This window comes from Equus quagga, chromosome 8 (assembly GCF_021613505.1).
Source record: "Equus quagga isolate Etosha38 chromosome 8, UCLA_HA_Equagga_1.0, whole genome shotgun sequence".
Lineage (NCBI taxonomy): Eukaryota > Metazoa > Chordata > Mammalia > Perissodactyla > Equidae > Equus > Equus quagga.
In genome coordinates this window covers 131,555,960-131,569,396 of record NC_060274.1, presented here as the reverse complement: position 1 = coordinate 131,569,396, position 13,437 = coordinate 131,555,960, and the positions used below count along the sequence as shown (strand labels likewise).

Sequence of the window (13,437 nt, the reverse complement as noted above, 5' to 3'; positions counted from 1 at the left end):
CTCTTCAGATCTGGAGTTACTTCCTCATTATTACCCTTCAAATGCAGAGTTACCTCCTCACTATGACCCTTCAACTCCGGAGTTACTTCTTCATTATTACCCTTCAAATCTGGAGTTACTTCCCCATTATTATCCCTCAAATCTAGAGTTACTTCCTCATTAATACCCTTCTAATCTAGAGTTACTTCCTTATTATTACCCTTCAAATCTGGAGTTACTTCCTCATTATTACCCTTCAAGCCTGGAGTTACTTCCTCATCATTATCCTTCAAATCCAGAGTTACTTCCCCATTATTACCCTTCAAATCTGGAGTTGCTTCCCTATTACTGTCCTTCAAGTCTGGAGTTTCTTCCTCATCATTATCTTTCAAATCCAGAGTTACTTCCTTACTACTACCCTTCAAATCCAGAGTTACTTCCTGATTACTACTCTTCAAATCCAGGGTTACTTCCTGATTATTACTCTTCAAATCCAGAGTTACCTCCTGATTACTACTCTTCAAATCCAGAGTTACTCCTCATTATTAGTCTTGGTATCTGGAGTTACTTTTTCATCAGTGCAGGCTGAGACAGATCTGGGTTCAGAACAGTCTTGTTCCCTCCCTGCCACGTCTTCCCATGAATGTGAGGAGGGCCTTGGTTTCCTGAAATGCCAGATCTGTACTGTCCACAAACAACACCTACGAGGGGACCTTTAGGTGCTCAATAAGTACTCATCGATACATTGATCTAAGATGTCAATGTGGGAAGAGCTGGCCTTGGGGAAGCCACATAGAACTCTGTCAAAAACCATCACCCGTAATTTCCAGCATCCAGGGGAGTGCCCAGCATATAGGAAGCATTAGATAAATGTTGAGTATTGTAGATGTTGAGGAAAGTGACGATGACGATGATGACAAATGATAATTCATTACCTTTTGAGCAAGAAGAAAATTCGGAAGGTGGCAAAGTCCCCTGTGGAAAACAGCTGCTCCTTCCCTTATCCATGTCAGGCCCAGGCCGCTCTGAAGAGGTGATGATTTGTTTCCGACTGAGTTGGCTATTTTAGATTGTCTGACTGTGAAACTGAAAGCAAAGACACGCCTGTGGGGCTGCTCAAGACTGGCTTTGCTCACAGAGGTCGAGATGAATCTGTGAACTCTGAAGCTTCACTGACTTTTTGGGAACCCTTGAAACTTAATTGTGCAGTGAGTCATCAGCCACAGGATCCCAGGAAGTTTGGGGCCTGTCTTTATTGTTTTCTTTGTCTCACAAACGGTGGCCTGGCTGGGGGATGTGGGGCCGTGACTGAGACCTCCTGCGTAGCTGAAAGTCGTGCGGGTGTTGCAGACCAGACACTCTCTCTCACACATGTCAAGTTCCAACTTTCATTGAGAGCATTAGAGATTATTACAGAAACCCATATTAAATACGGATTATAGGGGACAAGATGCTTATTGAAATTATGTGTTTCCTCCCTCTGTTTTTATTTTCACAACTCATTGCTGATTTCAATCTGGTATTTATCAGGAGCAGAGCCAATGAAGAAAATGAGTGTGTCTCTGGTCTTAAAGGAGAGGCCGTCTTTAAGTGGGTGCAGCCCATTAGGTTTTAGGCACATTGGATACGTTTGGATAAAGGTGAGCACACTCTATAACTTACCTTTGGAGCCTCACCTTTAGGCAACACACCGACTACAGATTTGTGAGACGGCAGATATCTTCTCACTTTAAAGCTGTGTCAGATGATAACACTTTGGAGCTGTCTACTAGGGGGCTTCCAGGTGAGGAAGACGGCCTTCTCCTTCTCAGAAGACGAGGCCAAGCCTCTTGGCAGTGGAACTTGGTTCCAGCTTCCTGGGCTGCACCTCCTGCATGAGCTTGGCACTGCCCAGCCTGGGGCACTGGAGGCTCGGGGCTGCTGGATGCTAATAATGCACCAGTGAGCAGGCGGCTCCGCTGATCTGTGCTAGATGCCGAGGGAGAGAGAAGACAGATGAAGATGACCTCAGCTCTCAAGTTTGGGAGGCAGATGTAGTTAACGTGACGTTAGCTAGGGAACAGCACAAGGCTGCCTCTTATTTCGAGGCCAGTGAGGTGTGTGGCAGTGTGTGCAGGGAGGGAGGAGAGAGCGGAGGGGGTGTTGTGGTGGGCGTGGGGTGGGGAGAAGAGAAGCAATTCTTTACTTTCTGACTTTAGACTACTCAAAGACTGTTCTAGATTTAGAAGAGTGTTGAAATTATTTTCACTTCTATTAGTTAAAATGTGTCCATATCTTGAAGTTTTATTTTGAGGAAACATCTTGCAAAATGGGGAAAATTTACTCAACATTGCTTAGTAAACACTGTTGATCATGGAGTTGTTTCAGTTCGTTTACTAATGTGTGGAACCCGGCGCTAGAATAATGCAGCCACGCACGTGACCGGAGCAACACAGATTTGCGCCAAGTAGCTATCCGGGCATCGGCAGTGCGGGTGGAGGACGATGCCAGTTCTCTGAAGGTCAGAATGAGTGACCACCCTGCAGAAGTTCTCAAACCGGGCTCAGCATTCACTCTGGAGAAGATGTTTCTCCCTTGTGTGTGTACATGTGTGCACTTGTATGTGCGTGTGTGTTGCCTGTCAGTCAAAATTTAAACATTGTCTGGGCATCATTTAAACCAATTGTGCCGTCCAGGAAACAAGGGGTTCCCCAGCCTGGTCAGGGACGAGGTCTTCATGTGTCACCATGGCTCTGACTCCAGGGCAGGAGGGAGGAGGATTCCTCTGTTACCCGGAAATAGCGGTGGCCCCGCGGCCCGCATCTCTCAGGAAGAGGCCCACAGGTCCCAGGACCCGGCAGCCCTTGCTGCGTGCGCAGAGCACAGCACAGGTTGTTCTCTCCCTTGGCGATACAAATCAGATAAGCTATTTATGGTGAGATATTTATGTAAAATAGCTCTCATAAACCAAACCGTGAGTTACTGTTTCTGTGCTCACAGCCGGCCTTGCTGGCCTGGAATATGAGGCAGTTCCTGCCCGGTCATATTTGATTTACGGTGAAATAACAGCCGTCTTGAATCCGGCTGTGCTGTGACGAGGAGAGTGATGACACGAGACAGTTTCCTTCTTTATATGCTTCTCTCTGAGACATTACTGGCCACTTTGACAACCTGGGATGTTTTCTCCCATGCTTTTCCTCCTACATACTTTCTAGGCATTTCACTTAATTTTAATCATATTGAATGTAGAATTTCACATATTTTAAACACAGCTTGTATTGGTTTTTCTTATCACCAAAGTAATACGTGCTCAATTTAGAAAACACAATGAGCGGGGCCGGCCCAGTGGCACAGTGGTTAAGTCCGCACATTCCGCTTCAGCGGCCCGGGGTTCACCAGTTCGGATCCAGGGTGCAGGCATGGCACCGCTTGGCAAGCCACGCTGTGGTAGGTGTCCCACATATAAAGTAGAGGAAGATGGGCATGGATGTTAGCTCAAGGCCAGTCTTCCTCAGCAAAAAGAGGAGGATTGGCAGCAGTTAGCTCAGGGCTAATCTTCCTCAAAAAAAAAAGAAAGAAAAGAAAATACAAATGAGCAAAATAAAAACCTCCTGTTCCTCCACCAAGTGGGGGCCTCTGTTAGCGTTTCAGTGTCTGCCTTAGGCCTTTTCAGGCTTTTTGTCCTACGCTTATATCTACTTTCTGAGTTTGAGATTCTGTGATCAAGGCTGCCCTGTGGTCACGTGCTCTGGAGCTGCGGTGTTAAGCCAACGGTGCAGACTTTTCCCTCAGCTGCTCTGCTTCACGCGCCATAGTTTCCGCTGTTTGTCGGATGCCGGGCGCCCTCCAAGCTGGGGATCAGGTCCCTCCCCAGAGGGTGGGTCCTGGCCAGCGCGCCCTCCAGTGCCTGGTCCCGTCGGAGAGTAATTGGCCTGCACCCTCCCCTGCCCTTATGACCCATCTCCCTTTGCCTCAGCTTCGTGCCTTCCTCCTCCATATTGCCCTGTTGCCACTAGTCACGCTCCCCAGAGAGCCCTAAAAACCCCGCACCCTTTGTGGACACACGCCGGCCGTGCGCTGCTTTGTTCCGACTGTTCCTTGAAAGGTGCAAAGAGGTTTTTCTTCAGCCTTTGTAGTCTTGGTCTTTCTTTTGGTAGAATTTGGGAATGACAGGTCTTTTTTCTCAGAGCGATTCCCGCTCTCTGCAATTTTCCCCCATCAGATAAAGATTTGAGAAAGGAGACATTTGCATTGTTATGTGTATGGATGGATTTCTGCCCCGAGAATCTTATTCAGCTTATTTTGCAAATTGTGTTATAAAGAAGTATAAAATACTTGGAGGCTCTGCAGAAATATCGCAGACCTTGGCTCGGTGTGGAACAGAGGAGCAGGTGGTTTAGAAAATGATGACTGTGGGACCACAGCCTAGTGCGCGAGCCTCCGTTTCCTTCCTCTGCCTCCTTGGACCCCGAGGATTTGCTCTGAAGATGTGAGGCTCTCGGGGTGCAAGCAGCTCCTGTGCTGACTCAGCTCTGGGGGGACCTGCCTGGGGTCCACGGTTGGGGACGGGTGAGCACGCTGGTGCTGGTGCCTTCGGGCAGGGTGTGCGTGTCCTGCTGGGAGGCTCATGTCGCTGTGCCAGTTGGCTCTAGACGGTTGGCGGCAGCCCAGGCGGTGCTGAGATGAATGTCTTGCATTTTCTTGGTGGAGAGTTGGTGCACGCCTGGGTGCAGGCGGTTATGTTTCACCTCCCTTGACAAACACTGTGCCATTTGGATATTTTAAAATCGTGTGGCACAAGCTTCACGTGTTGGATTATTTTGTGATTGAGCATTTAAATTTAGGGGGACTGTGAAGATGTCCTTTTCTTTTTAGAAACCCCATTACTCTGGTTTCTCTGGAAAGTGTATATGCAGGGGGCTGGGGAGACTGTTCTTGCTAAAGGCGGTGATCGATCATCAAACTGGGTTCGACATGCCCTTGGTGCCATCATCTGGCAGGGGGATGGCCCTGTGGATCTGGGCCTTTTGGGTGTAGTGTCCTGGAAGCGGGACCTGGCCAGTGTCTTGACTTCTCCAGCTAACCATGTCACCTTCTCTGCGTCAGGAGTCCTGCTGGCAGTGACTGGATGTTGGCTGCATGCCCAGTGCCGTGTAATGTCCTGTAGACACACTCACTCTCAGAATCCTCCCAGAAACTCCACGCAGCAGTCCCATCATCATTCCCACTTCACAGATGACGAAACTGAGACACACAGACTTAGGCGGCTGGTCCAGAGTCAGGAAGCTGGTGAGTGGCAGAGCAGGGATTCAGATGTGCCTCCACCACGTAGATGCAATGATGCACACTTGGGTCTGTCTGGGCCTGGTTTCTCTATCAAGGATGGATTTCATTTTCTGCCACGGGATTTTTTTCCTAGGACACTGATGGCTCCAGGGTACTTGCCTCCCAAGAGCAGAGGCACATTAATCATTGACGGCTGCTGTTGTGGACATTGCCTACAAAACCGTGTCATCTTCCCATTACGTCCTTCTCAGGAGCTTGGAATGATTTTCATCGGTTTTCCTCAATGACTCTCTCAGCACTAGAGAGGGTCCAGACAGCTAAAAAGGCACAAAGCAGATATGCCGAGATGAGTAGGCCTCTGCAGAAAGGCTTGAAGCCCAACGCCAGAGACGGACATCCTGGAAATGCAAAGCAGTGTGGTCCAAAAACACGCGATTTCCCCTTTTGCTGTCTGGAAAAAAAAATTCTAATTCACACATACATTGGCTTTTTCCTTCTGGCTAAAGAGTAGGCACTGGGATGAGAAAAGAAAAGAGATTTGGTCAAACTCCTGGTGGGAGTGGTTCCTGCCCTAGGGCACCACTTGCAACCGCAGGGAGCTCTCCAGGGTCGGGAGAGGCACACAGCAGGTGGGAGAGGATCCAGCCCAAAGTACGTCTAGACCCCCAGTCTGCACAGTGGACAGAGGACGCCGCCAGGGAAGAGCATTTGAAGGGGGTTATGTGGCAGGCTGGTTGATCCCATGTGTGGGTCTGTGACCAAAAGATTCACTTGGTTCAACTTCCCTTTCTTCTTCCTTCATAACGAATTGCCTCTTGGTTGTTGAGTCGTATGAATTACTACACGGAGATCGTAATTGTCCTTATAATCTCAAGGTCATCAGCTAAATGTTCAGGATCATTTTTATTAAAGTAATGCTGTTCCAGATCATAAACAAAGTCATTTTTAAAATTAAAGGACAGTTAGTCTGGATCTTAAACATCTTTTAAGGTTTTTTTTTTAACAAAGGTGCTAGAAGGCACTGCACCTCCTTGTCCAGCCAAGTGAAGACCTATTTGCCAAAACTGCCTTGTGTGCTCACCACATGGCCGTGCGTGGGACCCGCCCAGGGGGCGCTGCGTTTGTGAAGTGGGAGGATGCTCTGATTTTGCTAGTTTGCGTCTTTGTTAGGGACGATCTTTGACGGCCTGTGTAGCCTGCAGTCTTCATTTTCAGGGTGTCCATGACTTTCACCAGGAGTCTTGGCCCTCTTTGCTTGCTGCCAGGATTAGAAATTAGAAAAATTTCAAAACATGGTCGAGCGGGTCTCTGGGTGTCTTTTGGAGCGTGCTTGTGTAGTTCGTTAGCTCTGTCTGTCTGTCTTTGCTCAAGTAAAATGCTCTCTGTAGGTGATCGTGGCTCTGTAAATGTGTTAAACTCACATAACAGAGCTTTTCTTACGGAATATTTATCTTGGCGATGGCCCATCTGTGGTTGCTGGTCTGAGCTTCCTGTCCACCCTCCATGGCCTCCACCTGCACTGATAGATGTCAGGCGGTAAAGGCAGGAAGGGCTCTGGTCTGACAGCGGGTCCCGGGCAATGGGAACCAACGCTGTGAACTTCAGATCCCACGTTCAGTAAGCATTCATGCCCAGCCCGGCCGCGATGGTTGCCTGAGGGGTCGCTGGGACCACACCTTCATTTGTCACTGTGTGGCCTGCGATTGCCTTTGTAGGGATGGACGATACTTCCTAATTGAAGACTGTGGCTCGGTGAGGTGTTTTCTAGTCTGGGGAGGGGACACATGTGGGAAGACCTTCCCCAAGAGGCTCCCAGCCGAGACCTTTGGTTAGAGATTAGGTCTGCAGAATGCGGGACCGAAAGGTTTCCACAGCGTCCCCAGCCCGAGGGCTGCAAAACCCTCGAGTTGGTCTCCTTGACCCCGGCCAGACCATGGCTGGGTCCAGAAGCAGCCTGCGTTTTTCTCCTCCATTATAAGAGTTCATTTTTCCTTAGAAATTTTCATTTTAAGGGAATAGTACAGAGACTGGGCAGGATGTAGAATTTCTATTATTAATTTACAAACTATAATCAATGTAAAGGACTAAATGAAAGGGCCGCATGGCCATGTCGCAGAGATTTCTTCAACAGGCAAAGCAGCAGCATCGGGCAGCGTCTCTCTGCTCCCTGCTGCCTGTCTGGGGACACCTGGAGACTTTGCGCCTGTGCAGCGAAGGGGCCGGGCCGGAGTGAGGAGAGCAAGCACACGAGGGAGCCCACGGCCCAGGGTCCTGCTGTGGCGGCCACGCAGTGATGTGGAGGGACTCCGCTAGGTGCTGTGATGGAAGATGCACCCCTTCAATGCTGAGTCCCCTCCCCAGGCAGTGGGACTGGCGTGTGTCCACTCCTGGAGGTGTGTTCCTCAGATTGGGGTGCTTCAAACTGAACAACTTGGAGTAATCTCTATTTTCGTCACAGATACATAGAGGTGGCCTTGTATGGATCGTTGAGGGAACGGAGGCTGCAGCCTGCCCCCTTACGGTCCAGGGAGTACGCACAGCGTGGCTCCCCAGCTCCGTGATTCTGAAGCCGTTGTCACCATTGTGTCTCCACAATTTCTGTTTGTGTGATGCTCATGCAGCAGCCGATGAAGTGAGGCTGGCGTCCTGTGCATCCCACGTCTCAGAGCAGGAAGACGAGGCAGGAGAAGGGAAGCGATTTGCCCAAGGTCAGAGCAGTGGAGGAGGGACAATGGACCCTGGGCTGCTGCTCCTGCCCAGGGCGGAGCTCGGACTCCAGCCCGTCAGGCCGTGGCAGCGCGAACGCCTGTGGACGTCCTAAGGTGCACCTTGAAGCAACCGGCGCTTTGGTTGGTCCCATGAACGCTCAGTCGTGAGCCGTGCTGCTTTAGCAACAGCTGGGCTGCGATGAGACACAGACTTTGTGTGGACAGTTTCTCTCCAGACGTGTTCAAAGACTGTCCATACAGGTGGGCTGCCAATGGCCAGTTTCCCTTCAGACCTGCGTGTGCACAAGAAGCCACATCACTGATCCTAGTGTTTCCAACCAGACACATGGTCGAGCTTCCCACATCTTACTTCCAAAATGTAAGCTTAGCATCATCAGAGCACACCAAGGGAAGCAGTCAAAATGAAGACTGAAAATGCGGATGGTCACAGCAATGCAGTCAGCAAGCACACGGAGAGGGTCCTTCTTCCTCTCTCTCCACCTGTAGCTCCGTCTGCCTGGAAGGCTTTCAGCCCCACCTGGACCTGCGCTTTCTTCCACCTCACCGGCCTCCAGCCCCAAGGCCGCCCTGACCTCTCGTCCCAGGAGGTTCTTGCTTGCTGGCTCGCTGGGACCTGTGGTCCCGTCCCATGAAACACCTGACAGACGTCAGCCTCCTGGTTTCTCGCGCCCGTTCAGCTCTGGGCTGGACTGTGAGCACCAAGAAGTCAGGGCCCGCTCGTCTTATCAGTCCTGGCATCTACAGTGTTTGACACATGGTGTGTGCTAATAACCAGACGTTGAGTAAGTTAGTATAGTCGCCAATCATCACCTGGTGTGTCGGGCACAATTTTGAAGGCTTGTTCTGAGCATGTTATCTTATTCAGTCCTCACAAGAACTGTCACGTTGGCACTGGTGTCACCACCTCACAGATGAGGCACAGAGAGGTCAGGGGGTGTGCCCAAGGTTGCACAGGCAGCAAGTGCTGAAGCCAGGATTGAGAATTAGGCATTGTGACTCTAGGTGCTGTGAGTGGATGGATGAGTTTGCTGGAAGCCAAGAAAAGAATCAAAGTTGAATATACATTAGAGTTTTCATCTCAGTTCCTCTGGGAAACAAACGTCTCCTGGGTCCTGGTTTCTGAGGGGAATCTGTCAGGGTACGGCTGCAACGACCTAGCTGTGCACATCTTGAGGGTCGATTTTGTGGAGATTCTCTTAGTGTCTGCTCTGCTGACGGCCCTCGGAGAAGCCTGGAACACCGCCTTAGCTCGCACCTCGAGGGGAGCGCAGCTGCGTGAGGCTGGCCACTGTGCTGAGGGGAGTGCCCTGCTGCCAGCCACGTGGTCAGGATCAGGACATCCCGGGGGCACAGGCCTTGCATGTACAGTGGCTTCACCATCAGGGACCCCCTCAACCTGCCCTCCTGGAGAGAGGTCCTGGGTCATCGCCTCTCAGATGCTCCTGCTTGCTCGTCTGCTGCAGAGGAACTTGAGAGCAGCTGCTCACAATTAAGCGCCCCACCTTTGTAGACGGCTCCTGCTTTCACTTGCAGTTTCAGAGCCTGAGTTCCCTGGGCCACCACCAGGCAGCGAGCTTTCTTAGCCGGGCACGTGCCTCCTCCCGCGGCCTTTCCTCCTCCGTGCAGGGGGAGAGCCCTCACCCTGGGCCACACTCACACGGCCCCCACTCTCTCGCGGGCTCCTCTCTAGAACCAAGGCGCCCAGTGTCCGGGACCCATCGCTGTTGGCTACGGGTAGGGATCAGTTCCTCTTGGATCTTTATCTCAGCTTCCCTACTTTTTAAAAAATTTTACTTTTTTTAAATAAAGACCAACAAGGAGAGGCAGCACTAAGTGGCCATGGGAAGAAAACTGGGCATGAGTCCCGGGTGCAGTCCCACCTCCAAACCCCGAGCTGCCTCCGCAGAGTCTCGCTCGGCTGTGAGTCATCCGTCAGACCGAGGAGTCTGGGTGGACGGTCTGTCAGCTCTTCCAGCTCTGAAATTCTGCGGCTGCATTAGAAATGTCTTTGAACCCGCCAAGCCCTCAAGAGTTTGTTCTGGTCTAGAGAGTTGTTTTAATTTCTGTTGCACTCACACTTCAGTGTTCCACTGATGAACGGTTGAGGAGTTTCTCCGCGGCAGGCCCCTCGCCGAGGGTTTGGCCTCCATGAACTCCTCTCGTCCTCACAGTAACCACTGCTCCTCCGTCCTTCAAGAGAAACACCCAGGCCCGCGACCTACGACTCGCCCAGTTCACACGGAGGGTTTATAGTCAAGCAAGGCCAGCCCAGTGTCCTCTGCTCCGCGGGGACCGAGGCGAGAACGGAAGCTCAGGTTCTGTGGTCGTCCTTCCCTCCCCGGCACATTCACAGGATGGACACCCAGCTGGCTTGATGCTCTGTTTTTAGTGAGTGGATCTCAAACATCTCAGATCTTCTTCCCCTGAGGAGCTCATTCTGGAGACATGTTCTGAGCTCCCTTAGCCGAAGCTGGGTGTTTTTATTTATTTATTAGTTATTCTTCTAAATGAACTATGTTAAGCCATAGAAGCTACTGCGGAAACATTTTTTGGTGTGCTTTTTCCAGAATCAAGTCATAGTCCGTGTGCATCCGTGGGAAACAAACGAGATGTGTTCCTGGTTACTGGTGTCATCTACCTCGTTAAAATTATCCGCTGGGTCTGGGTTTCTTTCTGTTTTTAAGATTCTGAGAAAACTTGGATGGATTTTTAAACAAACTCATTGTTTGAAAAGCACCCGTGAGCCACTGGGCGAGGCAGACCGGGGGGAGGACGGCGGTGCAGATGCAGTCGTGGTTTATCTCCTCTCTTTTCCGCCTGCTGGAGACCTCCTCCCCTCACAGTCGGCCCTTTTGATCCCAAGTTCACCTTTTTTGCTCCTTGTCCCTCGGGGTGCCCGTGACCCGTTGATCTGGCAGAGCCGAGGGGTCATGTAGGACGCCGGCCCCAGTCAGCTCCCTCCTCCAGGCCCCTGTAGGGTGGTGCCTGTTCTGGGACCTGAGGCGGCTCGGGAGCACAGTCACATCTCCCAGGAGCACGGAGCCAAGAGGAGGGACTTCCTATGTGGTGGCAGCTGGCTTTCTGGGCATCTTTAATGCCAAGGAAAGTGGCAGGAAACATGCGGGTGCTCTGTGGTCTTTGGTGTTGCCGAGGCACTGCAAGGCCTTGACGGCCAGGACAAGCGGGTGTGGCCTCCCCTGGACCCGAAATGACAGCCAGGGGCACAGGGAACCGGGCAGCTCTCAACGCCTCCTTCTTCCCATGAATGTGCTTTGAGCTGCTCTCCTGGGCCCAGACTGTTATACACTTTTTCCTGATGTTGCTTTATTTTGATGGCTCGGGTTACAGTGATATTTTCAGTGGGCAAAAGGATGGAATTCATCATTCCGTGACTGCTGGAATACCTCCCAAATGCGATTTTGTCAGTCAGAGCGGTGGGCCGCATCCGGCTGGATCCTCAGGTGACGATCAGTAGCTAACGTCCCTTGAATCTGCACATATGAGCTGGCCTGTGCAGGGCCGAGGCCAGCGCATCCCCCCTGGCCCTGGCGTGGTTGAACGTCGCCCGTGCGAGGCGGCCGGGATGCTGCCCTGACCTCATGGAAGTGCGTGAGGCTATCCTGTCATGATTTTCCTTGAGAACTAGAAACTTCGCCTTCAGTCGTGTACTCAGAGAGCAAACCGTTCCCATCAACCACACTTTCCTCTTCACGTGTGGTGCTGTTTATTCTCTCCTGTGGCGGCTTTCATCGGTTTGTGTGTTGTTTTGGGAAAAAAGGGAAAAACCAAAAAGAGCTTTTTTTCCCTAAACACCCTGACTGTGGCAGCAGTTTCTGTCCTTCCTTGAGCGTTGTCAGTCCCCTCCTCCCACCACGGCCTGTGCTCTGATGAGGAGGAAAGATGCCTAACTTCACTGATGCTTTATCCTAAGGATGTTCCCACGTGACCGCAGAGTTGGGTCCAGCGGCCCCTTTTTCTGAATCTGTGGGGGGCGTGTGTGTGTGTGCATACATGTGTATAGCTGTGTGTGTTTCTGCGTGGTGTGTGCGTGCATATGTGTGTGTGGCCGCAGGGCAAATTTTCCCCATGTGCACCGTGGCTCTCGGGCCAGGCAGGCAGATGGGAGGGAGGCCGGCCACACAGGCGCACGGCAGCCCTGACTCGTGCCCTCGCTGTCTTGCAGGAGCTGTGCCGGCAGCGCATGGCCGTGCGCACGTCCGACCGCCCCGAGGCCCCGCACACGTCCCGCATCAGCAGCGTCTCCTCCCAGTTCAGCGATGGGCCAATGCCCAGCCCGTCTGCACGGAGCAGCACCTCGTCCTGGTCCGAGGAGCCGGCGCAGCCCAACATGGACATCTCCACCGGCCACATGGTCCTGGTAAGGCCACTGTCCTCTCCGTGGGGAAATGGGTCCAGACAGTCTCTCTGCGAGGGGAGCGAAAGTGAGGGGTTCATGGCAGCCCCCTCTCCAGCACAGGCTCACTCCCCATGGCCTCTGCACGGTGCAGCCACGGCCTGTTTCATAACCATCACTGACCGAATCTGACCCGTCGGGCAGCTGATAGGCAGGAGGTGCCAGCCCCAGTGCCGGGTCCTGCGTACCACCCCTCAGCTCATGCAGGCACGAGAGTGTGCATGCGCTGGGGCCTTCTCCACACTCCGCACCGGACACCCAGCCCCACGCACACTGAATCGGGAGACTTTGCCCTGGTCGTGCTAGATGCGCATGGATTAGCACCTACTGTGTGCACTGCTCTCTCAGCCTCTAATAGACAGCAGCTTTTGCCTGGCTCACAGAGCATTGTTTGGGGGCATACATGTCATACACATGCTGCTTATCAGGAAAAGTGACGCCAGGGAGAGGTGAGGGCTTAGAGCTCGGCTCCTGCATGAGAAGCCTTCCTGGGGGCCTCAGTGCAGAAGTCTCCTCGTGGTGAACCACTCGCTGTCCTGCCCTGTCTCCCCTGAGCTGAGGTCGTCCTCACAGGGCCACGCACGGGTGCCTGGGCACTGCCACTTGGGGCATCCTGAATGTCCAAGTTTTATTAAGAGAGAGGTCCGTAGCTCAGTCTTTCTTACTGACCGTCTCCGAAAGACAGGAGAACACGGTGCCCCTGGATCTCCAGGCCACGGGCGCCTCTGTGTAGTGACTGCATGCCGGCTGTGACTCCTCACGCTGGGGAGGGGCTTCCAGATGAGGGGCAGAGCCCAGTTTCCTTGTTTCTCAGTGTGGGACTGGCCCTGCCAGTTGTTGTTGTTGCTAAACATTTATTGTTGTGGAAAACTTTTCTTACTTGTTTATTTAATAACAACACAGACTGTGGAATTAGACCACAAAAAGCCAATGTCGTAGTCCATGCAGGCTGCTGTAACAAAAATACCGCACACCCAGTGGTTTATAAACAACAGACACTTATTTCTCAGGGTCTGGAGCCTGGAAGTCCGAGATCAAGGTGCCGGGGGA

At 52.0% G+C, this 13,437-nt stretch overlaps 1 protein-coding gene across 1 annotated transcript in view; it reads left to right on the top strand.

Annotated features, from left to right (window-relative positions):
- PTPRN2 (protein tyrosine phosphatase receptor type N2) overlaps positions 1-13,437 on the top strand; it is a 738,567-nt gene that overhangs the window by 632,126 nt on the left and 93,004 nt on the right. Inside the window, exon 13 of the mRNA XM_046668847.1 lies at positions 12,157-12,351. Within this exon, the coding sequence (XP_046524803.1) occupies positions 12,157-12,351 (195 nt within the window). The remainder of the gene's footprint in view (positions 1-12,156; positions 12,352-13,437) is intronic.